General features: G+C 40.2%; 2 protein-coding genes across 2 annotated transcripts in view; one reads left to right on the top strand and one right to left on the bottom strand.

The window, feature by feature from the left end:
- Positions 1 to 289: 289 nt before the first annotated feature.
- FAM118A (family with sequence similarity 118 member A) lies at positions 290 to 24,254 on the top strand. The gene is made up of 9 exons (XM_065422338.1): positions 290 to 330; positions 5,723 to 5,778; positions 8,112 to 8,364; positions 9,689 to 9,910; positions 10,616 to 10,744; positions 10,908 to 11,193; positions 14,547 to 14,579; positions 23,792 to 23,875; positions 24,130 to 24,254. The coding sequence occupies exons 2-9, from the start codon at positions 5,732 to 5,734 to the stop codon at positions 24,252 to 24,254; spliced, it is 1,179 nt and encodes a 392-aa protein (XP_065278410.1). The 5' UTR covers positions 290 to 330; positions 5,723 to 5,731.
- A 3,148-nt stretch (positions 24,255 to 27,402) lies between these two features.
- SMC1B (structural maintenance of chromosomes 1B) overlaps positions 27,403 to 27,701 on the bottom strand; it is a 64,819-nt gene continuing 64,520 nt past the window's right edge. The window contains exon 25 of the mRNA XM_065413864.1: positions 27,403 to 27,513. Within this exon, the coding sequence (XP_065269936.1) occupies positions 27,403 to 27,513 (111 nt within the window). The remainder of the gene's footprint in view (positions 27,514 to 27,701) is intronic.

Here is a 27,701-nt window from a genome sequence, read left to right on the forward strand (position 1 = left end):
GGGGTGGGGGTTAAGCTGTCATGAGTCAAAATAGCAGCGCCCCCCAACCCCACGACTTCTACTTTTAGACCACGTAGCTGGGCAGAGTCATTAATGAATTCCTGTTACAAGCGTCCTTCCCGAGCAGGTAATGTGCTGGCCGTGCGTCTCAGCAGGGTTTCCTTTGGGTTAAAAAAAATGTAACCTGCATCAATTGAACTCGTGGCTGCAGATACCTTTGGAAGGGAGATGAGTGACTGACATTTTATGCAGGCATCAAACAGGGAAATAATTCAGAAGCAGAGTCCAAAGCCTTTTTGGAATGTTTCGGACTTGACTACATCACTGTTGGTAAGACTGAGAAACTTATCCCTAGAGAGGAATACAGGAACTGTTGCCTGCAGGAGATTATTGGCACATCTAGTCTGATACTGACCTATTCTTGTTTCAGAGCAAATTAGTGTGCATGTGGGGGGAGGGGGAAGGAGGTACACCTTAAATGCATTTTCTTCTCTACTGTAAACTCTACCAAGTATTGTCTGCAGAGCTCTTTCAAGTAGTCAATTAGCACTGATAAACCAGATTGCATTAACCAACTTCCAAGCCTAAGTGCCTACCCCTACTTGCAAGGAGATCCACCAAATAGAGGACAGTTTCTTTAGGAGAGAGGATACCAAGCTAGAATACATACTAAGGACCAATTAACCCTCATTGAGTTTGAATCAGTCACACAAGTAGAGGCACTGGAAACGTTGAGAGTCTGGGACATCAGGGATATGAGTCACCCAGTAGAGACCCAGTCCAGCGGGAGTAGTGAGAGATAGTGTAAAAAAAAAAAAAAAAAAGTTGGTCCAACTACTGATCAAAATAATTGATTATTCCTGCAGAGAAGACAATCTGTCCTGAAGAAGCCATATGATAGGCCAACTGATTCTCAGGAAACCAACACTGAATACTAACTCCTATTCCAGCTCTAGCCTCCCCTTTTCTAGGCATTGTCACTGAAGAAGTGTTGACAGCATCACCTCTGTTAGTATCTTGGATCCTTCAAAGTCAGGAGCTAGACCAGGCAAAGGCACAGAGATTACTCTAGTAGCAGTGATGAATTACCTCCTTATGGCTATTAAACTCTGATGGAGATTACTTGTTCTTATGCACACAGCTTTTGAGAAGCAGAAAGTTGCTATTAGGTATGGCCGAAACAGAAAGATATGGCAGGAACTGTGATGGTAACATTGACAGCTAGTATTGTAGTGCATACTGTGATTGTGTTATAACACTTTGTATTTAATCATTTTGGAAAGTTACTGATATATTAACAGTTACAGTTATCAGTATTCTTACGGACTGATTCCCCCAAAATCGCATGGGGAGAGTTATGGTACAGTACAGTATTTTTCAGAGTAAAGAGGTTATACTTTCTTGTTCAGATATTTTAAACTTATTACCTTTGTGTTGCTGCCTCAAATCCCATGTGTCTGGAGAAGCCGTTGATTCATAGATTGCAAGGCCAGAAGGGACCATCATGATCTAATCTGACTTCCTGTGTAATACAAGCCATAGAACTTTCCCAAAATAATTCATAGAGCCTATCTTTTAGAAAAACATCCAATCCTGATTTAAAAATGGTCAGTGATGGAGAATTGACCATGACCCTTGGTAAATTGTTCCAGTGGTTAATTATTCTCACTGTTTAAAAAAAAATGACTTATTTTTGGTTTGAATTTGTCTAGCTTCAACTTCTAGCCATTGGATTGTGTTATACCTTTCTCTGCTAAACTGAAGATACCATTATTAAATATTTGTTCACCATTTAGGTACTTATGGACTGTAATCAAGTCACTCCTTAAACTCTGTCTGTTAAACTAATCTTGCTTTCTAGATTTTTATCTGGTTTGTTCTAAATAGATTATTATTTTAGATTTTGAATCTGCTGTAATTCCCCAAGTGATAAGGTGATACACATTTTGGGTAGTGGTTTGCCATGGGATTTGTGAAAGGAAGCATTGAGTTATTAAATGTAGCAGCAAAAATGTTTTCATTCTAAAAATACTTTAGAGCCAGAAGTGATATCTAAGATCAGATCCCTTACTGCTGCCCCATCAAAAAAAGTATTTCTGTGATTCTAGCAGACACATTTTTCATTTCTTTTATTCATTTTTGTCCAGTGGTCCCATAATATGTCTCAACAACAAATTAAGCCATGGAATCTTTAATAAGCTCCATGAAGATGGACCTGAGAGCCTGCAAGAAGCCCCAGGGGCCATGTGTTTGGGCGCATGCAACTGGTTGCACAGTGTCGGCCTTCAGCACCACAACCGTGAACTTTTCCAGCCAAATTAAAATTTATTCTTCCCCTCTTTATAAAACCAATGCAATAGAATTAATTTCATGAAGCCTTGGAACTTTCTAAGGGATTATGATGTAGTTAAATTAACCTGCCAAAATGCAGTTCTGGGATTATTTGTGGTTTAAATTGTCTAGAGAAGGCTGTTGGAGGGAGACATAGCTTTGCAAAGGTTACTTTTCAGCATACATCTTGAGGTTGTTGCAGTAGGATGGTACTTTGGACCTTACTCTTGGTAAGAAAACTTCTTGGAAGGAGAGCATTCTATTAGTTCACTATTCCAGCAGAGACACAGAAAGGGGATAGTATCAGGGGGTAGCCGTGTTAGTCTGTATCTACAAAAACAACAAGGAGTCTGGTGTTAGTCTTTAAGGTGCCACCAGACTCCTTGTTGTTTTTGTAGAAAGGGGATACTTTCCCAAATAAAAGATCAAAAAGGGAATAGCTTTCAGGAGGGGAAGGATTGGAAGGAGCAGATTATTTGATTGAGTAGAACCAAATGAGGCCAGAATTGGTTATTTACATACTGTCTTTGTGTTTTCATATACTTGATACACCTCTACTCCGATATAACGTGACCCATATAATACGAATTCGTATATAACGTGGTAAAGCAGTGCTCCGGGAGGGTGGGGGGACTGCGCACTCCGGTGGATCAAAGCAAGTTCGATATAACGCGGTTTCACCTATAACACAGTAAAAAAAAATTTGGCTCCTGAGGACAGCGTTATATCGAGGTAGAGGTGTATTTCATTTTTTTCATATATATTTTTCCTTATTCTGAGTATAGTGCCCTCAGTTTTAAAATGTTTTCTTGGTTCCATAGTCTTTTTATAGTATAGAAATAAATTCAGACTAATTCATAATCTTGGTTGCACCAGTATAAATCTAGAGTAACTCCATGAAGATCAGTGGATTAATTCTGGATTTACATTGGTGTAACTGAGGGAAGAGGTTGACCTATTCACTTTAGTTTAACTTTATCTTTGTATTTAAGTGAATAAGTAGCTTAAACTCGTTCTGCCTCCAATCATGTTGTATTTCAGTGAATTGTGTAAAAGGAAATGTCATTATCTTTCTATCTTCTGTGATCTACAAAGGACCTATCCTGCAAATCCTTATGGGTCTCCAAATGCAACTACTGTCATGAGCAAAGTTTGCATGACAACCTGAAATGTTAGGAATGCTAATTTAAGAGATGTAACACAGAAAATTGCTCTAGGGCAGACATCTTAGACACTTTTTCTTTTTAATGTTTTCTTACTCTAATTTTCATTAGTTTGAGACATGCAGAGTACCTAAGTGTTTGTACTAGTGAAACATAGCATACCAGAAAGGTAAAGTTCTTAATTTGTTTTACACCTTTAATTGGCCTCCTGAATAACTTAAAAATCATAAATTTGGCTTCAGGGAATGAGTTAGTCATGTTCACAACCTTGGTATGTTTTGGACTGTTTTGTTTTTATTGTAGCAAAAACATACAATTAGTAATTGTTTGTCATAGATGGGGCTGGGCTAAGTAATTCTTCAGAACCTGAAATATTCTCTAAACCTTCCTGATATAGTAACTTTCTAAAATGATGTCATATGTTTCAAAGAGCAGAGGCATCTTATTGGAGTTGTGTGCAAAATTAGCTTTATAAATTGCATTTTGTCGTATGTATTCTTAAGTGTGAGCTAAACTAACTATGAACCTATTTTGGAGGAAGTGGTTAACCTCCGCAATTTCTAATAGGCATATAAATACTTTTGATCTTCCTTAATAGTGGCAGGTGGAGAACTATGGTTACTGCTGGTGTGGAGAGCTCTGGCAGCAGCATTCTTTCATAGGTTACTTTGAAATGGTAAATGTTCATCCAATTCTGAGGCATGTAGGGTGGTGGTTAAAAAATGTGACGACATCATAACAGCTTTACTTGAGTTCTCCATTTTGCTCTGTTTTCTTCCTAAAGTTAGATCCATGCACTTTCTTTAGCTAGCACTGTATAAGCAGAACAGTACTATACTTTGCACTTGAGAATCTACTTACTGCAAGAAAGATAAAACAAAAAATATTGACAGTTCATTCAGGTTGGGAGGTTCATAATGCTATGGAAGTAGTAATGATATGTACATATTTTACACAAATCCAGAAAAAGTGCCTATGGCATTTCTAGAGCAGAAAGAGCTCAGCTGGGATAGGTGCTTCTAGATGCTATGCCAATAAGTGACTTAGAAATGCTTGTAGATACTTCATTTAAAATAAGTTGTTAATGGGGTCTGTTCTGTTCTTCATGTGATCTGGTCATCTGATTTACTCATGAAGTAGAGGGCTGACACAAGAACCTCTGAGCCACTGACCCTAGCAATGGAGTTGTGCAGGAGACTGTAAGGTCGTCAGCTATGTAGGAGGCCTCTTCCACCCTTTGTGCACTGCAGAAATGGAGTCTCCATGAGTCCTGGGCAAGTCTTGCAATTATGTGGATCCAGTAGTCCCAACGCTCTGTGGTAGGATGTGGAGTAGCCATAATGACTGTTTCAGTGTGTAAACGGGATTACTGGACCAACAGCCTTTTGGGGAGCATGGCTGATTTTTGACCCTTTCATCATCTTATGGATTTTCATAAAGCAGATTAATTTAACTGAAATGAAATCATTTGGACTTCTTGGAGGAATAATGAATTATACAGTAAAGTTCACTGGACTGCTAGTGGTGACTGTTAACGTCAGTGACATTTTAACAATAAATGTGACCATGTGGGAAGGGATAGTATTGAGAACAAAGTTTACCTATTTAGCCAGACACATCATGTTTAAATATAACTTAAGGAAATAACCTTGAAGAGATTTTCTTTTCTTTTTCTGTATCATGTTTGTATTTTATGACTTATAAATTCAGTAGTATGCCTTTGCTAATGGGATTGTTTTGTAAGAGCTGAAACACTTTTTAAGCCGTTAAAATATTTTCATATGAATCTTTCACAATTGCCCTAAATGAGGAGGAGTGTATGTATGTGATATTTATATATTTTGGAAAGCAAAAGAGATGTACGGTTAGATGAACTGCCTTTCCTCCACTTGCCACTCAGATTTGGGGTTAAGGAAAGCACAAATGTAACTTTAAAAAAATTGCTTTCTCTCTTCTTGAATCTAGATGTAGGGCAGATCCTCAGTTGGTGTAAATTGTCATAGCTCCACTTAAATCAATTGACAACTTTGAAATCCAAGTACCTCTTCTGTAATTACATTAGTTTTACTGTCTGTGAGAAGTCACACATAAATTAATTTAATTGAAAATGCAAAGAAACTTTCAAATACATCAATATTTAATTTTGGCAGTAATCGGGTGTTTTTTAGGTATTGCATATATAAACTGAGGTATTAAGAGTTGCTAAACTTTTTTTTTTTTTTAAATAGGGTTCAGAGATGGACTCAGAAGAAAGGACAACCAACAGAAGTGAACAAAAATCAAGGTAAATATAATGGTAACTATTGTGTGTGAGAGAGAGGGTAGGACTCTTGTTCCTTGGGGATCACCCACTGAGACTCTTGAGTCAAAGGTAACTGTGGGAGTGGGCATGAAGCTTAAAGATTCCAGATGCACCTTTATGAAAAGTTATCGATCCTAGTTGCTGCTTTAGCCTTCCAAAATTTTTAGTACACTGTCTTACTTTAGTACTTTAGTACACTGTCAACCTTCCTACTTGTTTCGACTCTAATCCTCAAAAGGATTCATACAGGCAGACTCCCTCTGAGTTCTGTAGATTCAGTGGAACTCTGAGAGCATAAGGGTCCTCCCATTTGATTCCTTTGAGGATTGGGCCTTAATGTCTGAAATTTTCTGCAAAGCAACATGGAAAGTGTGTGTTTTTGTTTGGTTGGTTTTTTTAAAAATATCTATATGAAAACTCAATAAGTTAACAAAAATGTGCAAAAGTCAAGGCCACCAACGAAAAGGCCTCTTGAGTTAATTACTGTCCATGATGGTCCCCCTTTATTGGCTTAAGGGCAGCATGAAAATAGTTTCAGTACAGGCTATGATAACCGGGTGAAGGAAAAAAATAATTATTGGGAGAGAAGGTTACTTTATATAACTACCCAAAATACCCAAACTTTAATATTTTAAATAAGGTTTAAAAATGGCACCACATATGCTCAAAAGTCTGTTAACTTTTGCCTGAGAACATAACTTTTCCATTGCCAGTATATTTCATACTTGGTTAAGCTGTTAGTGAGAAATAGGTAGCATTTATGCCTGGAGGAAACAATCAATTTGTGTGTGCTGTAGCAGAAAGAAATGTGAGCATAAAAGCAGTATTTTATTTGTATAAACCAGCTCTTTAGCCACTTTAGTTGTTGTTGTGCCTGAGGCAATTTCAACAGGGATGGTTAACTTGTTGCTTATAGATTCAGATAATGTGACCTAGAAATCCCAATTGCTTACCCACCTCCAGCAATGATATAAGGGATGTTTTAAGAGTTAAATATTGTAGACCAAATTTAATGTTGAATATTTGTCAAATTGTTTGAGTTCTTCCACATTATTGAAATATAGTCCACATATCTATCAGATAATCATACCAATTTTTTTTCTCAAATTTGTAATGTGCATATGATGTAAATAACCAGAGCTTTGTAGATTATGCCTGTGGTAACTTTATATTCTATAACTATGCACAGTTTTAGCAGAAAAAAAGGGTTTTCAAGATTGCCTGCTGAAGCCAAGATTAATGAGAAACTACAAAACTTCAAAAATAAATGAAAAAAATTCTTCTTTCCTGAATTTCTTTCTTTAATTGCATGATCTAATTGAAAATGAGGTTTCCGTCCCTCAGTAATTCTATCCATTTTACCAAGCTTTCTGCATTCAAGGATGATTTTGGACTAATGGAGATATTTCTTTACAAAGACCAATTTTACTTGGCAGAAAGCCTTCCCATGAGACTTGCCTGAGAATTCCTTGTACTTGCTGTTGTACAGCTAATACCTAGAGCCAGCTCATGCAGGCAACATTTTTGGGTGAACCTGTGTTTAGAAAGCTTCAGGCTTAACATAGCCCTAGAGGAGATAATTAATGATCATAAACAGAAAACAGATGAGGGAGTTGTTTAGGGGAGGAGGAGCATATATGTGACTATCTTTCACACCACAACTGTACATAAATTTACTGTCTGCTGCAGCATTTGATTAACATGCAGATGAACTAGAACCTTGTTCCTTTGTCCTTTTTAAAATATTTCAACTTTGTCACTAGTGTCTCTATACTTTCAATGGTACTATGAAGTACAGCTCTCTTAAAAGAACTGCTGAAAGGATGACTGGTGGCCCAAAGGATTGAAAATTGGCAATAGATTGTTTCATTTCTAGATTGCCAGTTTAAATCCAGCGAGTGAAAGCTATTGCTATTTTATGGCTGTTAAGTAAAAGTAAACTATGTGAAATTAATTTGGTTTGAGTACAATTCTTGATCGCAAATCCCATCAGCCCAGTTTGCAATAATTGTCATATTAGTTGCAGTCACAGCATACAGGCCAAAGATAGAGTAGTAGGAGGTCTCATACCCATTCTCTCATCCTAGAGGTGGTTTCTCTTGGTTAGGGTTGAGGTACATTGATCTCTCACTTTGAGAAAGCTGATCTGTTGAGAAAGAGAGTATTTCTACTCTAGTGCTTTCAATCTGGCACTTTTTACAAGCACTAACAGTTCACATGGACACACTAAATTGCTCTTCTATCAAAATCCTAAGAAACTTTGACAAGATAACATACAGTGTGTAGAAAATGTAGATCTTCTGTTTTTATTTTAGGAAGATTTTAAGAAGTCTAATAAGGAAGCAGCCTTGGGACCTTCTTTTGGTAATTGGAACCGGAGTGAGTGCTGCTGTAGCACCAGAAATACCAGCACTGTGCTCATGGAGGAGCTGTATTGAAGCTGTCATTGAAGCAGCTGAACAGCTGGAGGTGCTTCATCCAGGAGACGTTGCTGAATTCCGCAAAAAAGTGATCAAAGACAGAGACTTACTTGTAGTTGCACATGATCTCATAAGAAAGATGTCCCCAGTGAGTGTGTATATAGTACTTATTATTTAAAGACATTATTATAATAGTAGTATTCCTAGGTTTTGAGCCCTTTGGGGGAAGAAAGTCTGTTTTACTTTACAGTACTTAGCACAATTGGGCCTTTCTAATAGGGGCGAGTAGGGGTTACTGCTCTGTGTGTGTGTGTGTATATATGTATGTATGTGTGTGTTTGTATACACACATATACAATTTTACTTGAATTAATTTGAATGTTTTATTTCAAACCTCACTGAAAACTGTGGAAACAGATTATTCTAGTTGCCAAGACTCTTGCTTGTGTTATAAGAAGTCAGTCTGTCAGTGTTGTTTTGAACTCAAATAGGAATTTATAGCTTTGCTGACTGAAACCAGAGATTGCACAGAAATGTTGACAGACCTTGACACTATTGATAGCCTTAAGTTGTCCCAGCTCCATTTATTTCAAATAAGGAAAGTCCACACATGTCCAATGTGCATCTATGCCACTGATTTTGAGATTGAGAAGTTTTCTTCGGGAAATCCATTAAAAACAGCCTGAAGTCTTCCAGCAGAAATGATTCCAGTGGATGCATTGAGAGAGAGAGCAAAATACTCCAATCCCCTCAGGGAAAACCCTGCATATACAGACGGGCTTTGCAGCTCATCCTGAAGATTAAGAATCTCTGGCTTGGTTGAGCAAAAGTGATTTCCTGAGACAAGGACTCTCCGCAAGCACCCAAGACTTTAAATCTAGGGAATGGTAACTTTTGACCTCAAAGGTAATGACCGCACTTGTGATTTCCCATGAAGCTAGGACCCTAACTGTATACAGCTTCTAAACAGGAACATCAGCACATTGAATTGCACTTGGAAGTGATCAGGAAGCCAATGCAGTCTGTGGAACTCTGGTGTGTTGTGAACTCCCTCTGGTCTACCCTGTCATGGAGTTTGGGCATTAGCCAAAAGATGAGTGGAGCACATTTTAATATTTTAGTTTGGAAGTGACAGAGGAAGGTTTAACTGTGGCAAACGACAGAAGAGATCCTCCCCTCCAGGCCTATATATTGCACAAGTTGATTCCTGTCAAAAAGCTTTAGAAAAGTGGATGACTTTACTATATGAGCTATATAAATAATACAGGGATGTGTGAAGCCATTCAGATTTATCTCTGACATTTCAAACCCTAACATTTTATATACTATAGGAGCTGTCTAAATATCATGATTTTAGTAAATTCCTTTTAAAGAAAAGTATTGGGACAAATGGTTAAGGACCATTGCTGTCCTGCTGAAGGCAGTTACAGTGCTTATCTTTAACTATATACCATATATTTTTTTTTCTTCAGCGCACAGGTGATACCAAGCCCAACTTTTTCCAGGATTGCTTAATGGAGGTTTTTGATAACTTGGAACAACACATTCAGAATCCTGTTGTTCTACAGTCAATCATCAGGCTAATGGAGAGAGGCACTATGGTCCTTACAACAAACTATGACAATTTACTTGAGATTTTTGGTCAGCAACAGGGTAAACCCATGGAGTCTTTAGACCTGAAAGATAAGCATAAGGTATGATAAGGCAATGAAATGTCAGGACTTCTTATAGGGGAAAGGAGTTGTCTTGTACTTTTTGCAGGTTTTTTCACTAGTTACTCATTGAAAATCTTTACTACTTTTGTTTTCTGTAAAGCTTTTCAGTGAAGTAAAATAATAGACATGGACAGACAGTTTCCATTGTCCATTTTGAATAATGTGATACAATTTGCCAGAAAATACCAATGGTAGATTTCTTATTTACAGAAACAGTTCATGTGGATGAAGTAATTGTAACAATCACAAATGTAACTTAATCTAGTGAAGTGATTAGCTCATCACTCAGACACTGGAAAGGAAGACTCAAAGATGTCTGACGGGTGTTAAGATTTTTCTAGCTGCTTTACTCGTGGTGTCTTATGTTTTTGTAAAAAAGCTAGAACGCTCTTCGTCGATTAAAATAAGTTTCTTTTGGTCAAAAGAGCAAAAAGCCTTTAAAAGGTTATTGTTTATATTGTATTCTGAACATTTTACAGTCTACAGTTTAGGCACTTCCGTTTCAAAATTTTAGTAGTTTTAACTGGTTTTTCTGTAACTTATGCAAGTGATGGCTGATACTGTGACCTTAGTACACAAAGGGCAAAAATGTTCAATTGTGCTTTACATGTTTGGGCACTTGTTCAAGAATATAGTTTCCCCTTTTTCAGTAGTATAATATAATCCATGCATGATTTGCTCTAGGTTCTTCAGTGGGCAAGAGGTCATATAAAATATGGAGTTCTTCATATTCATGGCTTGTATACAGATCCCTGTGGAATGGTGTTGGATCCTTCAGGATATAAAGATGTTACTCAAGACCCTGAAGTAATGGTATGTGTGACTTTAATTAAAGAACATACTGTGTTTTGCCAAACTGAGTGTTCCATTTCTTCTTTTATGTGTGTGAAACTTTAAAAAATGTTTTTACTTTGACCCATGTGTCTTTGGCCATATAGATAAAATTTTTCTTTTGTGATCTTAATATTCTTAACAGGAGGTTCTACAGAACTTGTATCTGACCAAATCCTTCTTGTTTGTGGGCTGTGGAGAGACTCTGCGTGATCAAATATTCCAAGCTCTCTTTCTGTATACTGTAAAGAATAAAGTAGATTTAGAACATTATATGTTGGTGCTTAAAGAAAATGAAGACCACTTTTTTAAACTCCAGGCAGATATGCTTCTGCATGGAATAAAAGTAGTATCCTATGGTGATTGCTTTGAATATTTCCCGGAGTATGTCCAAGATCTAACTGCTCAAATCTGCAAGCAGAGGAGTCCAGGTATTTTTGTTTTGTTATTTTATAATAAACTTCTATGTGTGCAACTGAATTCCATTCTTAGTATATTCTTTGTGCAAGTGGCACTTGATTTGAGATGTTAATCCAATGGGTAGTTATGAGTGCATGCATGAAAATCTCTGCTTCTGATTGACATGCAGAGTAGGAGCATATAATAACAAAATTGTAACTGAATTTTTGTACTTTCAAATGTTTGGATTTCTTGTAAATTTACCCTTTGCTCTGAATTTCCTGCTTGCTTAGTGTATTTGCCAGCTATAGTGTTCTTGTAAGGATTTATTCCTTTAAGTTATTTCGATGTATTCTCAAACTTCACTTTCATTAAGTGCAGTACCCCAGATAAAATATTCGGTTGTAGGCATTATGAGAGTTCAGAGAAGACAGCAAAAATGCTTAAAAGGCTGTACGGATTGACTCGAGGAAAGCTAACAGTCAAATATGTATAGCTTGGCTAAGCATGAAGTTGGAACATGAAATTACGAGTGTTTGGTGTACACATAAAAGATATACAAGATTTGTATAGGGTAATAGTCATATCCTGTGTAAGTTAGGTGTGTATGTGGGTGGAGGGGAGGACAACTGTGTGAGAACAATTTATCTGAGCATCAGGGGAAAAAAAACTGACCTACTGAATAATCTTCCAAGGGTAGCAGTGAAGCCTTATTGCATGGGGCATTTAAAACTAGACTAGGGTAAAACTAAAAAAATGTCCTGTAGGTAACGGTCCAGTATTGGCAGAGAGATGAACTATATTAATCTTTACATCTGAGTCTATGAAGTCTGTATCTTATTGAAAACTTATCGAAGTAATAAGTCTTTTTTTAAAATACAAAAGTAAAAAAGGGAGACGAAGAGAGAAAAAAGATGACCAATATTTTGGAAGTGCTTTTCCAGCAATCTTCTTCTTTCAAGTGTTACTGCATAGATGAAGTTTATTCTACTGTGGCCTTCATCAGGACACTTTTTGGAGAAATATCAACAAGGGAAACTAACTTTGGGTAACAGATGATGATGATTTCACAGCTGTTCTCAGTTGTGTCTGCTAAACTGTTGTGACTAGAACTCTGTCAACCTGATTATAAAACAGTAAGTTTAAAAAAAATTTGACGTGCAGGCAGATGCCTTATTGGGGTAATGATTTCTAAACATATAGTCTTAGCCAGATTCCAGAACAGAGATTCGGTGAGGAGTGGATTTCTCCAAGAATGCTGTTGAAACCTCTGGGTCTTCAGGAGGTTGGGTATGTAGGACATTTAAGAAAAGGCTGGATATGTTTGATTACTTACTACTGGGATATATACTGAAAAACAGATCTTTGCAGATACTGGCTGTGGACCTGAGTCTGTCCTTTAGACATACTTCTACTGGTTAGTGCTATACACAATTTTTTTTTTAAAGGTCTGAACAGTAACTGATGGCTAGTCAGTCAGATGCAAACCAACCATTGATCTGATGACAGCCAGTGTAACATGCTGATTAAAATCTGAATTAAAAGGAAAAATGCCATGCACTAACATCAATGGGTGGGGGAACTTGATGGGGGTAGTGGTGAAAGGAGGACAGTCCCAGTAGCAAGGGAGGAAGACACTCACCAAGGAATAATAGGAATCTCTTCCCCCTGGGAGTCTCTGGAACCCACTGGCCAGCTGGGGGAGAAAGGTGCTGATTGGCCACCATTCCCCAGCTCCATTCCAGCAGGCCACACTACTCACCCAAACAGGAATGAGAACGCTGCCTGACAGATGCTGTGGGTCTAGCCAATCGCCAGTTTAAGAGGTCAGGAAGGAACTTTTTTTCCCATGGGCCAATTGGCAGAGGACCAGGGAGTATTTTGCCACCTTCATGGCACCGTCAAGCCACAGTGGGTTGAGTAGGAATGTGCTTAATATCTAACTAAGATACTGGGGTGGAGTTGTTTATTGTCACAACTTGCGTCTGGTTTCCAGTGTGGTTAAGAGAATAAAATGAATGGTTCCCAGAGGTAAAAGACTGGATTTTGGTAATGAGCCTTGGGCTCATGATAGGTTCAGACTTTGTGGGCCGAGGTCAGACCTTGTGGGCTGAGGACCCCGCCCTGCTGCATGTCTGTCCCCCTTATGGGGTGCTAGGACTCAGAGAGAGCTGAGTCCTGGGGGGTAGGCTGAGGAGAGCCAGCCCCATGTTACAGGTTGTATGGTAAGGAACCCTGTAACTCTGGCACCAATTATGGATTATATGGTAAGGAGCCCTGTAATCCCCCTACTGGAACCAATTAAATGTCTGGTGTAGGAGAGCATGGGTGATGGGCGGGTGGTGCCCCTCCCCTGTGTTAAAGTTTAATAAAAGTTGCATTCTGCCACTTAATTCCTCATTTTGCTGCTGTGTCCACATCAAACCATTACTGGCAATGACTGCAAGCTTAGACTACAACCTTGCAAACACACACACAAGTAATCTTGTTAAATTCAGTGGGACTTCTCACATGCATATGTGTCTTTCGGGATTCAGGCTTTAGTTTGAGCATGTTTATGGGGCTAACGGGTCTTCATTTTGATTTTAATAAAAAGTTAAGAAGGAACCCAAACTAAATTGGTTACAGATCTGGAAAGCAGCGTTTCAGATTATACAAGTGGCAGTGAGAAATTGACATCACTTATTTTGTGTGATAGCCCGTCTTCTGGGTTTTTTGTGTGTGTGTGTGTCCACCTCATTTTTGTTTTTTCTCACGAATTATCAATAGTTAATTGTCACTAAACTTCCTTTAGTCATCTATTTCTTTATCAAGATTTAAAGAGAACAGGATCATGTGCTAGCTTTTCAAAATTATGAGGTAGGTCTGTTGCAGATGGATCACGACTGAGGTTGCATTACAAATATATTTTGAACAAGCTGTGCCAGTGCCAAAATTGTGTTACAAACTGATGAAATTCTCTCATTTGTATTAGCATTTTGAGACTACTTTAAATGTTATGTCCTCTGATAATGTGTTTGAAAATTCAGTGTATTCAGATTCTGTCGTTTAATAGTTCTCTTGATTACTGTGCTGCTCATTTTATAGAACTCTGCCTAGGTGTAATACTAGAGCAGTTTCCTGTCGGCCTTTAAAAGCCAAGCCAATGTTGGATATTGTATAATGATAGTGTTGTAAGGTACTTGCATTAAGCATGCTTTATTTCTAAAATAAAAGGGCTTAACTCTTAGTAGGCAGCATGCATTATATAAAAGGTACAACTATTTGGTGTGGAGTGTCAGAATTTTATTCAAAAGCTATTAGTTTTTTGTTGTTGCTTTAGTTTACTATATAAAGCAAAGAATATCCAGACTAGTTGTTCACAGTTGAATTGTTCTCTTTCTAGATGCTGATCGAGTGGATAGTACAACACTGTTGGGTAAAGAATATTTTTATAATACAATTTTCATAAGTAATAACAGAGGTGAAGTCTAATTTAGACAGTAAATTACGTAAGAGATAAGATGACATGATCACTGCAGAGCTGTGATTTGGCTATGAAAATCTCCTTGATTTTGAAATTTGTGTGGGTTCCCTAGTTTCCCCCCACAAGTTGCCTTCGTGATAGATGACTGTCGTCTTTCAGTTTGCCATAAAAGGCAAACAATTCATGCTGATCAGACTGATTTACCTTTGTGCAGTCTTAGTTTGCTTTAAAAGTTGTCACTTTAACTTGCCAACCATCTGTACTCCACCCTTTTGAACGCTTTCCATCATAGAGCTGGGGCTGAACACTGCTACTGTTTTCTTGCCCCCAAACAAATGCTGAGCAGTACAAGGATTAAATAGTGAATCTGAAAAGGTAGAAAACGTCAATCTTTAATCCTATCTATTGCTGCTTACTTCGATCTTCCCTAGATCTCCTGTTTGTCAGGCAAGTCAAGGATGGTAAAAATCTGTTCAGAATTTGCTCATTCATGGATGAACTCCCTCCTTATCAGAGATAAGGACTAATACATTTAAACATATGGTATAAGGGAGTTAATATTAATATTAACATTAACACTGTCAACTTAAAATTGGACTTCTGAGAATTCTTTAACTGCTATTGCTACAAATAACATCTAAAATTAACTGAAAGATTAGAGAAAAAATTCTCCTGTTGGTTTACTTTGGACATTTTAAAGTACTTTGTGTCTAATTACTCATTTCCCATTATCTGTGTGGGTCTTCCATGCTGCAGGCAGAGAGAGAACATTTTGTATTATAAAACCAGACATTGGCAGGGAGGCTTAGGGACAAGTGTAGGATCTAAAACTGTGTTTAACTCACTAAACTAACTAGATTTCATGCTCATGTTCCTTTCAGATTAGTCACTAAATCTGTCTTTCAGAAGAGAGCAAACAAAGGGCAGTGAGAAACTGAAAATATGAAAACAAATCGTACCCCTGCTCCATATTGCACATTCACTTATCTCCTTGTAATAACTTAACCACCAACCCTATCCCACCAGCAAACTTAATACCCATCTTGCTCACTTTGGAAATATCCTGTATGGAGGTAAGAATGGTTCCTTAACACAGGCTAGTAGCTTTCCAAGAAACAAGTCTCTAGGCTATGGGGAGAAGGATGTCCTGACTTTAAAGGGACAGCCTCCCTCTTACATCCAGGAACAGAAGCAGGTGCCATGGTGTGTAGTTCTAAGCAGCCCAAAGCAGGAATCCCTCCAGTAACTATGGATTCCAGAGTTTTAAAGGGTGGTGTGCTCACTGCAGGAATGGAACCTGTCATAAATCATCACTGCAAAAGCAAAAATTTTATTCTTTCTGCTTTTCTTAGCCCAAACTGTGGGGGCCTACTTTAGGTGCTGGTGCCCAGTGTAATGATGAAAATGTCCACAGGTGGGTCAGGTCCAGAGGAATCCCTCATTCTGAGGAGGCTGTGGAGGGAATATTTGACATCCTCTGGCCAATGGTGCAAACATGTATTATTGGTCAGCATTATGTCAAATAAAGGTAAAATTTATTCATCTACTCATAACTTTTTTCCTTCTTCCTTGTGGGCACCTGGTGCTCTGTGACCCATTACAAGGGTTATTCCTTCCTCTCATCTAAGCATAGAGGTGTGTGTGTGTGGTGTTTTTTTTGGTTTGTTTGTTTGTTTTTTGTTTTGTTTTTAAAGCCTCTCTAGTTTCACAATGTATTGCTAGCAGGTAGAGCTGTTTGGAGAACTGATTGCCTCTCTAATTCCCCAGCCAACTGCTCAAACTGAGAAGACAAACTATAACATCTAATGGTTAAACACTATGGCTGTCTCTAAGCAGGATAGTTTTTCAATCTACTGAACCATTTATTATACAAATGGAAATGAAGACTTACAGCAAAGCAGGATCATAATATGAGGGAATCCCAAGATTTTTTCCCATCTCTCTCTGCAGGAAGGATTGAGAGATTTCTCCTTCAACTGGAATTTAATGCAAATTAGGTGATGCCCTGAGTGGTGGTCTCATAGAGCATCAGGTGGCCATTTCACAGAAGGAAATGGGTAGGTAAGTAAACTACTTTTCTCCCCAGTGGGCACCTGGTACTCTGTGATCCATTACAACTGGAAAGTAGCCAGAAGTAAAACACATCTCCACAAATTAGAGAGAAACTTAAAACATGAAGTAAACTGAACATACTGGAAGTGCCAGTGTGCCACAAAGGTCCTATTTATTGCTTTTCATGTGAATGGTAACCAAATTCAGAGGGAATCTTAAGAAGAGAGACCCACCTTCTTAACTGCTTGGAATTATAGGAAGTAGTTCTGATGAGCTTCTTGGGACAGCCAGTTGCCTTGAATTGAATGGGGCCTATCTGAGCTCTCTCAGTGATATAGCAGGTAATCTCGTTTCCCATTTTGGAAATTCCATTTACAAATGAGGAAAATGTGTAGAGTACAGAGGTGCATTCCCACCGTGGACCAGTTTCCACATTCAGCTACTGTTATTTTATATGATAGGAGTTCCTGGAAAGCAAATACTTGAGGAGTTCCCAGAAGAAATGCAAATTGTGAAATCTTTCCTTGGGCAACTAGACTACGACTAATACCTGATAAAATGCCTAGAGGTGGGCCAGATCCTGAGAGGGAACTGAGGCATTCCTCTGAAGACTTATGAAATAGGGGGACAGGAGCAGCTCAAAGGTCTAGTCAGTGTACAGCTGTTAACCCACCTCTCTGAGATATCAGCAAGTCATCTATGTTGTAGACTGGCCATCAGAGTTCCCATCAAACTGGAGAGAAAACAAGGAATGGGAGGGAAGCCAAAGCACACTGCCTGGAATTGGAAATATGTCAGCAAAGTGCAGGTAGCAAATTGGCACACGGGGACAGGTTTCCTTGTAGGACCAGGAAAATACTGAGAAATCTTCTCAGTAAGGCCTGAACGCCATGTAGTAGTGGACCTTGTATATTGTAAAATGATTACCTGTACTGTAATTGTTCTACAGTATGTGATGTGGGTGCAGAGAGGTATTCCACTGAGATGTGTGCGCACCTAGCTCAACAAAGCCAGATAACTTTACATAGCAGTACCTGTAGAGGTGGCACTTGTGCCCTCTGGCCTCCCCCCCCCCCCTTCCCCCCATGGCTATACAAGGGTACTGCAGCCTCAAATCCCTTCATTTCCTTTGCACCAAATGTGAAGAATAGAGACCCCAATGCAGAGGGGACAAAGTTGGGTCATGGTCTATATATCTGCATCCATATCTAGAAGAACAGCTGCAGTACAGGAAGGTAACCATTTTTTGTTTGAGTGGCTGTAGACAGTGATGAGCTGCCAAAATCTTAACAACCGGTTCCCTATAAAAAGTTCTGATTTAAGGGATGTGCCACAGTATGTATTTTTTTTTTTGTACCAATAGGGTTACCATACTTCCATATTTTCCTGGGAGGAATTTTTAAATTTTAAAAATTCCTCCCGGACGGTGATGTAAGAACCAAAAAGCCTGACCCAGCTGTATTTTCCCAGACGTATGTTAACCCTAGCTAAAGTTCTTTTTTAAAAAGAGGGGCCTGAACTAGAAATGAGCTCCATTTCACATGTGTGGGTCCCCGCCACTCCCTGGGGGTGTGCTAGGGTGACCAGATGTCCTGATTTTTTGGCCTTTTTCTTATATAGGCTCCTATTACCCCCACCCCACCCCACGTCCCGATTTTTCAAACTTGCTGTCTGGTCATCCAAGAGTGTGCATATGTATGCGTCCCAGCTACTCCCTGCCCCCCTCATTAAGCAGGTGTGCAGGGTTTACTGCCCTGGGAACTGCAGGGTACCAGTGGACATGGGGCTGGCTGCAGACAGGCGTGGGGCAGGGCTAGCTGGAGGCAGGGGGTGCGGGGCTGGCTGCAGGCACGGCAGGGGGTGTGGGGCTGGCTGGAGGCAGGGTGGGGGGATGCGGCAGGGCTGGCTGCGGGCAGGGCAGAGCTTGCGGGGCTGGCTGGAGGCAGGGTGGCGGGTACTCCCGGGGAGAGCGTCTCAGAGCAGCCTGGGACCCACTAGGCAGCAGTGGGAGCCCCAGGGCCAGGGATTGGGGGAGCAACGCAGCGCCCCTGGCGGCCAGAGGAGGAATTACATCACTTCCCAGCCGGAGCCCATCAAAGCTGCAGCGCCCCCCTCGCAGGGAAGCAGGTTAACAACTGGTTCTAAAACTGCTTCAAAATTTAACAACCAGTTCATGTGAACTGGCATGAACCGTCTCCAGCTCACCACTGGCTGCAGACATGTATTTCTTTCAGGTGACTAGCAAATAATACTTGTAGGAGGTGGGCTCAGAGTCTACCTAAATAGCATCTGCAGAACTGTCCTCCCAAAGTTTTCATCTGACCTGGAAGCTACACGTTTACCAAGCATTATGCTAAAACAGCATGTAGGACCACGTAGCAGCCTTGCAAATAGCCAAATTTGAAATGTCATTCAGTGGCATTTCTTAAGTCACTTGAACCCTTGTTGAATGAGCCTCCAGAGTTTGCAGGGTGTGGCCTGAGCTACTCAGTAAGCTGTATTAATTAATGCAGGTGGTTATCCACCTGGAAATCTGCTGTACTGCTGCTGGCTGATCTTTCATCATATCTGCAAAAGAAATGAAAAGCTGATGGTCATTGAAAAAAGCTTAGTCCTTGCCAGATAAAAAGGCAGACACCATTTCACATCTAAGGTATGAAGCCATTGTTCCTTAAGATTGGAATGTGGCTTGGGAAAGAATACAGGTAGGTAAATAACTTCAGGTTAGGTGTCAGTCTGATATTGCAGTGAGACCGGAGAGCAGGTACATAGCCCTGCTCTGTCACTAGGAGCAGTATGGTGACATTCCCCACGCTGTGTAGAAAAGGGGGTAAGAATTTCTCTGAGCTATGGAATGGCTCTGATTTGCTTTGTGTCCTCTTCCTCAGGGGACTGATCCTTTCTTCTCTGCAGAGGAGTCTACCTCAGGCAGCCTCTCAGGAGTCTGCATAAGCTTTAAAGACTGATGGGGCTGATAGTCCACGGCGGCCCCTGAAGCAGTCTGGCCTCATGGCTTGCTCCATGAGATTCTGTTTTAAGTGCAAGTCTCAGGACACCTGAGTCCTGTTTAAAGGAGCAATATTCTTACACACAACAAACAGCCTGGGGGTGTGTGTTCATTATTGTAGGGTGTCTATTCCCACTGACAGTGCTTTTAAACCCTGGTGAGGGCATAGTACTATATAACAGAATAAACCTAGCTAACTATAGGGTCCTAACTATTTAAAAATAACTGTTCTAAAACCATGAGAAAAATACCATACGGGAAGCTCTGACTCTAGCTGCAGGAGGTGAGAGCGCTGGGGGCGGTGGTGGAAATGATGGCACTACCGTTCTTAAACAGCCATGGGTAAGGGCTGTGGGCTACAGCGTGTAAGTGTCGTTCCTATAGGTACTGCTAGGTAATGCTGAGGTGGGGGTGCTGAGTGTCTGCACCGTGTATGGAATACATGTCTGCAACCACAGAAGCCTGGACAAAAGCAACACTGTGTGAAACTTGTCCAGTCTTTTTCTTACCAAAAAGAACACCCAAAAAAAATTCCTCAGGAAAAAGTAAAGCTGGCCTTCACTGACTGCTTTCTAGTTCAGGAAAAAGTGGGAAGATGAGATGGATGCATCAGGAGAACTTGAAAATCAGTGTGGGAGGACTGTTTTGAGAGCCTCTCTCACATGTAGACTTTTTAAATTTTGATTTGGAAGGCTTGAAAACTGGAAAAAGTTCTATTTTTATGGGGAAAATAGGGTAGAAATCTCAGGTTGGTTCGAGAGGTTTTTTCCCTTCTTACCTTTTTTGGTCACGGTACACAAAGGCATCTTATTGAAGGGTTGAACTAACCATGTCAGAAATAGTAGAGAAACCACCAATCCACTGGACTACCCTTCTCTCAGTTGTACAGATTCTGATGCTTTTGCTGCTGCTCCAGCATGTGAATTGCCCCTTAAAAGTGGGAATGCCATTTTTAAAAAAACATTAGAGGCTAAGGAGCAGGGGAAGAGCAGAGCTGGATGTGAGCAATCATGCTTGAAGTCCCTTGCTCATACAGTAATCTTCTAAGCTTTAAAGCCTTGCTGAAGTGGTTTTACACCTGTGCAACATCATGGTGCACTTTCCTCCCTACTGCTAACATTTTAGTGCACATAGCCATTAACCTTGTTGTTGGAGAGGGCAGGCCAAGGGTATGAACCAGAAACTTCCGCCAATGTCACTTTGATGAAAACTACTACTGGGTTCAATAAAATAGCTGGCTCAGCTGATCTGACATATGAAACCCTTTTGGGACTGCCACCTGATGTACCTAGTCTACCTCTGAGTTCATTTTCCCTGCCAGCTTGGGATTTCAGTACCTTGCCGTGTTTGAGCCAGACATACTTGCCTGCTGCAAACACAGATCCAAGTCTGAACCATGTCCCCCACAAGCTGCAGGTGTAACTGAAAACAGCTTAAGAAGTGCTCCTGTCTCCAGCACTCAGATACCCAACTCCCAATGGGGTCCAAACCCCAAATAAATCCATTTTACTCTGTATAAAGCGGGTAAATTCAAAGTGGGGTAAATGGTACTGTATGGGGTAAATTCAAAGTGTTCACCTTCTATAACACTGATAGAGAGATATGCACAGCTATTTGCCCCCCCCCAGGTATTCATACATACTCTGGGTTAATTAATGTGTAAAAAGTGATTTTATTAAATACAAAAATTAGGATTTAAGTGGTTCCAAATAATAAGACAGAACAAAGTAAACTACAAAACAAAATAAAACACACAAGTCTAAGCCTAATACAGTAGGAAATTAAATGCAGGCAAATCTCACCCTCAGAGATGTTCCAATAAGCTTCTTTGATGTGGACTAGGCCACACTTAAGGGAGCACAGAAAAGAGGGTTAACTGACATAAGCATGCCTACAGTATGGGCCAGACATGCTACTAACTGAGGAACACAGTGAAAGGAGTGGGAAAGTGTCAGGTGTCTGAGGGAACAGTGATTCTGTTCCCCCTCCGCACAAAACCCTCACGTTGCCCTGATGTATTTAGGGTTTTTTTTTTGTTTGTTTGTTTTTTTTTAACAGTAGCTTCAGTGTCTGAGTTGTTGGCAGAGAGAAGAGACTAGAGTTTAGACCAGGCAGCACCAGAAATAGGATTAGCTAATGCCCTTTCTGGAACAACTGGGGCAAAACACCTGGTTGCTGTGGCAGACTGAAAGGAGTGGGGCATTCAGTCCTTTGTGTTCTTCCTGCCCCTTTGATGTACCAGCCTCTTGGAGACATTCCTGGATACCATATTTCACCCCAGGCAGAAGAAAAAAAATAGCCAAGGACCTCTGGCTTGTTGCTTCCTAAAGACCAGATCTTGCTGCTGAATTTCTACTCCCGAGTAGCTCCTGCTGGAGTCAACCCTTGTTGTAGTTTCATTTTGGGCTAAAACACCAAGTAGCCAGCAAAACAACTTTCTTGGAGACTCTGTAAAGCAAGATGCTCCTGCTGAATTTCTGCCCTAAACAGCTTAAGGCTTTCTTGCCATATAGTGGAGTGGGGGAGGTGGCATACTACTGCACAGGTGGGCCGTGAGCAGGAGCCCATTGGATCCTAACTGGTCCTGCTACACTGCTGTTTTCTCATCCCATACTGGTTTCCTGCAAACTCCTGTTCTCAAAAATTCTCTCCCTACCAGGAGGCACTAAGCAGAGAGGAACAAATAAAAAGTATAATGGAAAAGATTCTGCTCATCAACAGAGAGGAGGCCTAGAGCAGTGCTTTTCAAACTTTTTTTCTGGCAACTTAGGGCTGGTCTACACTGGGGGGGGGGGGGAATTGATCTAAGATACGCAACTTCAGCTATGAGAATAACGTAGCTGAAGTCGACGTATCTTAGATCGATTTACCTTGGGTCCTCACAGCGTGGTATCGACGGCCGCAGCTCCCCCGTCGATTCTGCTTCCGCCTCTCGCTCTGGTGGAGTTCCGGAGCCGACGGGGAGCGCGTTCGGGGATCGATTTATCGCGTCTAAACGAGACGCGATAAATCGATCCCCGATAGATTGATTACTACCCACTGATCTGGCAGGTAGTGAAGACGTACCCCCAGTTGAAGAAAATTGTTGATGCCCTTGACCCAACAGAGCTGGGAATGAGGGGTTTGGGCTGTGGGAGTGGCTCAGGGCAGGGGTGGAGGGTTGGGTTGTGGGAGGCATCTGGGCTGGGGGGTGCAGGCTCTGGGGATGAGGGTGTGGGGTGCAGGAGGCAGTTAGGGCTCTGGGCTGAGGATGCAGGCTCGGGGGTGCAGGAAGGGGCTCAGGGCTGGGGCAGGGGATTGGGGTGCAGGCTACCTTGGGTGGCTCCCGGTCAGCAGTGCTGCAGGGGTGCTAAGGCAGGCTTCCTACCTGTCCTGGCACTGCGGAGCACCCCAGAAGCAGCCAGCAGCAGGTCCAGCTCCTAGGCAGAGATGCACAAACAGCTCCACATGGCTCTTGCCTGCAGGCTCCGTCCCCAGCTCCCATTGGCTGGTTTCCAGCCAATGGCAGTGCAGAGCTGGTGCTTGGGGTGGGGGTAGTGCTCAGAGCCCTGGAGCGCCCCCCCACCCAGGCGCCGGACCTGCTGCTGGCCGCTTCCAGGGCGCAGCACGACAGGACTTTTAATGGCCTGGTCGGCTGTGCTGACCAGAGTTGCCACAACCCAGTCCCCTACATTTCGCAACCCAGTACTGGGTTGTGACCCACAGTTTGAAAAACACTCGCCTAGAGGAACTACCTGCTAAAGTGGAGGTGAAATAGTGGAGAGGTGGAGGTAATCAGTTCTCTGAACAGCTCCACCTGCTAGCAGTACATTGTAAAGCAACAGGTACTTTTAAAACCTTGCTTGGAGGATGAGAATAACCCAGCTGTAGTGGATGAGGGAGCACCAATTGTCCACAAGCCAAAGGAGTACAGTGTCACTCCCTGCACAACAGAAGTCAGGATCTTTGGTTACAAGACCCAAATATAAGAGCTTCCAGCTGGACCAATACTACTTATGTGTAGCTTAATAGATGATGTTTGAAATAATGTGTTTAAAAATAATACAAGAAGGATTTTAATATAGCTGTGTGTATTATTTTTTAATTCAAGTTTTCTGTTTTTCAGGGACTTCATGTGTGGACTGTGCAAAGAGAAAGTTAGGAGAAAATGACTTGGATCTTTCTAAGAGAGTCAAACAATCAGATAATGGTATTATCACCCCCTAATAAATAATCTTAAAATTCCAAGATGCTTAAAAATAATCTCTGAAAAGTTTTCAGAGCTAATTATTTCCAGGATTTAAGTGGATTAAAAAGTTCAAAATCTCTCAATACATTTCTAGGGCAGGGCAGTTTAAATACTAACTGGATTAGGTAATTGGCAGATGGCTGCTACTTCTCGTACAGTCAATTTATTACAAATCTATGAGTGACTTACATTTTTTTTTTTTTTGTTCTCATCAGTTGATACCTCTGCTGGTGACCTGGGCATTGTAAAGAAGTTTGAAACCCAAGTGCAGGGCAACTGCGCAGGACCACCGGAGGGGGAAGCAGAGAACTGGGCTCTCAGTACTCCAGAGTTTCAGTGACTTTCTCTACCTGGCATTGACTGTTAACAACCCTGCTTCCTGGCAAGAACAACAACTTGGAATGGCATTAAGAGTTTACCTTCATATACCATAGTAGCCTGCTGCTCTTAGCAATTTTTTCTCTCCCAGAGTGAACTATTCTCACTATCACTAGTCCCAGTCAAGAGCAGAGAGTAACTGCTAAAAGCTGTTAGAAACTAATTAAATAAATAATAAATAAAACTAACGTTCTGACTGTACCCTAAGGTTAAAGTAAAAGTTTTAAAAATAGACAAGGATTCATTTCCACAAAAAGGCAGTGTTAAATATACCTAAACTAGAAGTTAGAGAAGGCTGGGGTTCAAACACTTGAAAGTGAAACTGGCACAGACTATAAGACATTTTAAGTAGAAAGTAAGGTTGAAATTAATTTATCTTTAAGAACTGCAAACAAGGGTAGCACATTGTGTGTGTCGTCATTCAGACAACTTGCTTGCATATTTTATTTCTTCCCCACCCACCCCCTTTTTCATCTATTTTCTTATTCCTGGTTCTTCTTCCAAGCTGCTCTATGTGGGCATGCCCCTGCCCCTTTGACTGAGTCAATTAAGCTCCATATGCCCAGAGGGCTGTCAGCACAAAGCTGCTTACAGGATCTGAACCTTAAACTGTAAGCTCCTTGGAGCATGCACCATCTTCATGTTTTATAAAGCACAAATATCTGACCTATACAATTGTACTATGAATATTTCATTTTTCACTTGTCATCTGGTATCTTTTAGTATCACTTCACATTGGGGGAAATGAGAATATAAATGAAAGTTTCCAGCAGCATACAGGCTGTTCTTTATTGACTGGGATTCACTTCACTACTTACTATGCATTGGAATGAAAATATTTCAGTTTGTTTGAAGGACAGGACATGTTTTTGGTATTTCAAGTAGAGATTAGGGGATGTTTTCATTGCTGCATAGTTAAAGCAGGCCACTATCTAATTATGTGCAGTAGAGAACTGCTACAAACCCCAGCTCATCAAGGTTTTCACCACTTTGACTGCAGTCAATGTGACTACTCCATATGCTTAAAGTAAAACATGCTTCAGACCCTTGCTGAATCCTGGCCTTAGACTACCAAATTTAAATTCTATTATGAGAGCTTGGATTTCACATTTTTATGAGGGGGTGTCCTGTAAAACTTGTTAGTTTCCCCCAAAATTGTGTTGCCCTGGAGCAAACACATTTCTTTAAATGAAATTCTAAAGTGTTACAAAAATTAATATTTCTTTAATCAGCATCAATCAGATACTGATGGCTGGATTAGGCTGTCATTTTTGCACCCATTTTCCTGAGGCTGCTGCGAGCACACTATAGTTTTGAGGTTGTTTTAACACAGCAGTCAGAGGTTAAAATTACTGCAATACACTTTTATTGAACTCTATTCTATGGTACTTTTATGGCTCCTATCATCATAGTATCTGAGCATCTCATCCATTCAGTTGGTTCCTCAGATATAACCTATTTAACTTGTCTTTTAGTTTTCCCAGGAGCAACACTACATAACTGCCTTCCCACTGCACATGCACACACACATTTAAACTTAGGATTGATTTGATTTGAAGTGTTTTTAAATCACAAGTAAATTTAATTTTGCTTTTTTTAAACAGGTAGCACTGGAGACTCTTCAAGTCTAAACACCACTGAAAACTGCAACTTGTAAAACAGCCATTCTTGCCTTAATGCCATACAATTGCACTGTGAAAAATGCACATCGCAGTAGTGATGGGATCTCTTACAATTCAGTGTATGCACATTAAAAGCAGAGTTGCTGTGTGGCCCATTATGGAAGCTACTGGCAGTAGAATATGCATGTTTCAGTTATCTTATAAGGAGGACTGACTTGCAACTGGCTCAGGGAAACATATAGCTGAAAGGGATATACCTAGAACATGACTGTTCAGTGTGATGCATTCAGTTAATCAAAAAGTAACTTGCTTTGAAATCCTGTTTTGAATACGACTATGAGTCTGGATTCCCAAGTGGAGGAAATAGGCCATAAACCTAGACATTCATTAAATGATGCAGCTGGCTCTACTAATGCTACTGTAGAAATTAATTTACTTTTTTTGGTATTTTTATAATTTTTTAAAAATGGAAACTGGTGTATTTACTGAGGATTTTAGAGACAAGGTGGAAGGTAATATGTTTATTGGACATGAGTAAGGGTATCACAATCTGGCCATAAAGTGTTATGATTAATATACCTTGTCTGCCATCTGTGCTGGCTGTTTGCTAAAAGGCAGGGGGGAAAACCCACCAAGGAACAGTTTTGACTGGGGGAGAGGGGAAGCTGTACACCTCTTTGTGGCTTGGCAATGACGGGCAAACGTGGTCAGGTAATATGGAGCTAGCCTCTTTCATCAGTTTCTGAGCCTTACAGAACATGGCACCAGAAAGCTCTGGATTCAATTTCAGGAGAAATGTAAGATTGGTCTTTTACATGTTGGAAACAGAAAATAACGTCTCCTTCCCTATAGTAGCTCTTTGAATATATACAATTTAAAAAAAATTAAGCTTCTAGAACTTGTATCTTTATATTTAACCTAACCACATCTGAAACCTTGTAGTGAGAATCTTCCTGATAAAAAGTAAAAAATGCTATACATTTCAAGATTTTTTCCAACATTTTAATTCTCAATAGTTTAACATTGAAAAGTTACATTTAACAGATGAGGTTTGCATTTTTTGACAGCAGTCATATGAATTTAACATAGCAAATATTCAAAAAGTCACTCATCATTCATCAGTTTTTATATTAATGGGACTTCATAGTTTATCTTAATGCTAACCAACAAGAACATACTTAAAGAGATTAGGCACTAGTCACTAGAATTTAGCAATTTCAGTAATGTCTTTCAAAAGCGTATTTTGAATTTGTAACGCAACAGGAACATGTACTCCATAAAACCCTAAACAAAACTAGGTCAAATAATACAATCATTTATTCTTCTCCAAATTCTAAGAAATGGCTTTGTGGGTTACGAAGCTATATTCTTTGACTTCTGTATAAGAATATTTAAAAGCAATATTCAAAAAGCTTACAAACTTGTCATAAAGATGGCTGTAGAAATCACAATTTTGTTATTCACAGATGGCCCTGAAACTTTCATGTTTTATTCCAGTGTGGAACTGTATCTGTGCTTCTCTTTTCGTTCACTGTCATCAATGTCTGGATACACAGTAAGATCCAGAGTCAGTACCTGACTAAACATGTAATCATCTTGCTGAAAGGAGGAAGAATCAAATCAGTTTACAAGCATATATATATTAAAAATAAGCATTACCTATAAGATGATGCAGTTACCAGAAGGACCACTTAACTATACATAGCTTGTTCTGGAACGCTATTAAACACTTACCAATGACTGTTCCTGAATGACAAACAATGCATTTGAACCACCCAGCTCTTGAT

This window comes from Emys orbicularis, chromosome 1 (assembly GCF_028017835.1).
Source record: "Emys orbicularis isolate rEmyOrb1 chromosome 1, rEmyOrb1.hap1, whole genome shotgun sequence".
Classification (NCBI taxonomy): domain Eukaryota; kingdom Metazoa; phylum Chordata; order Testudines; family Emydidae; genus Emys; species Emys orbicularis.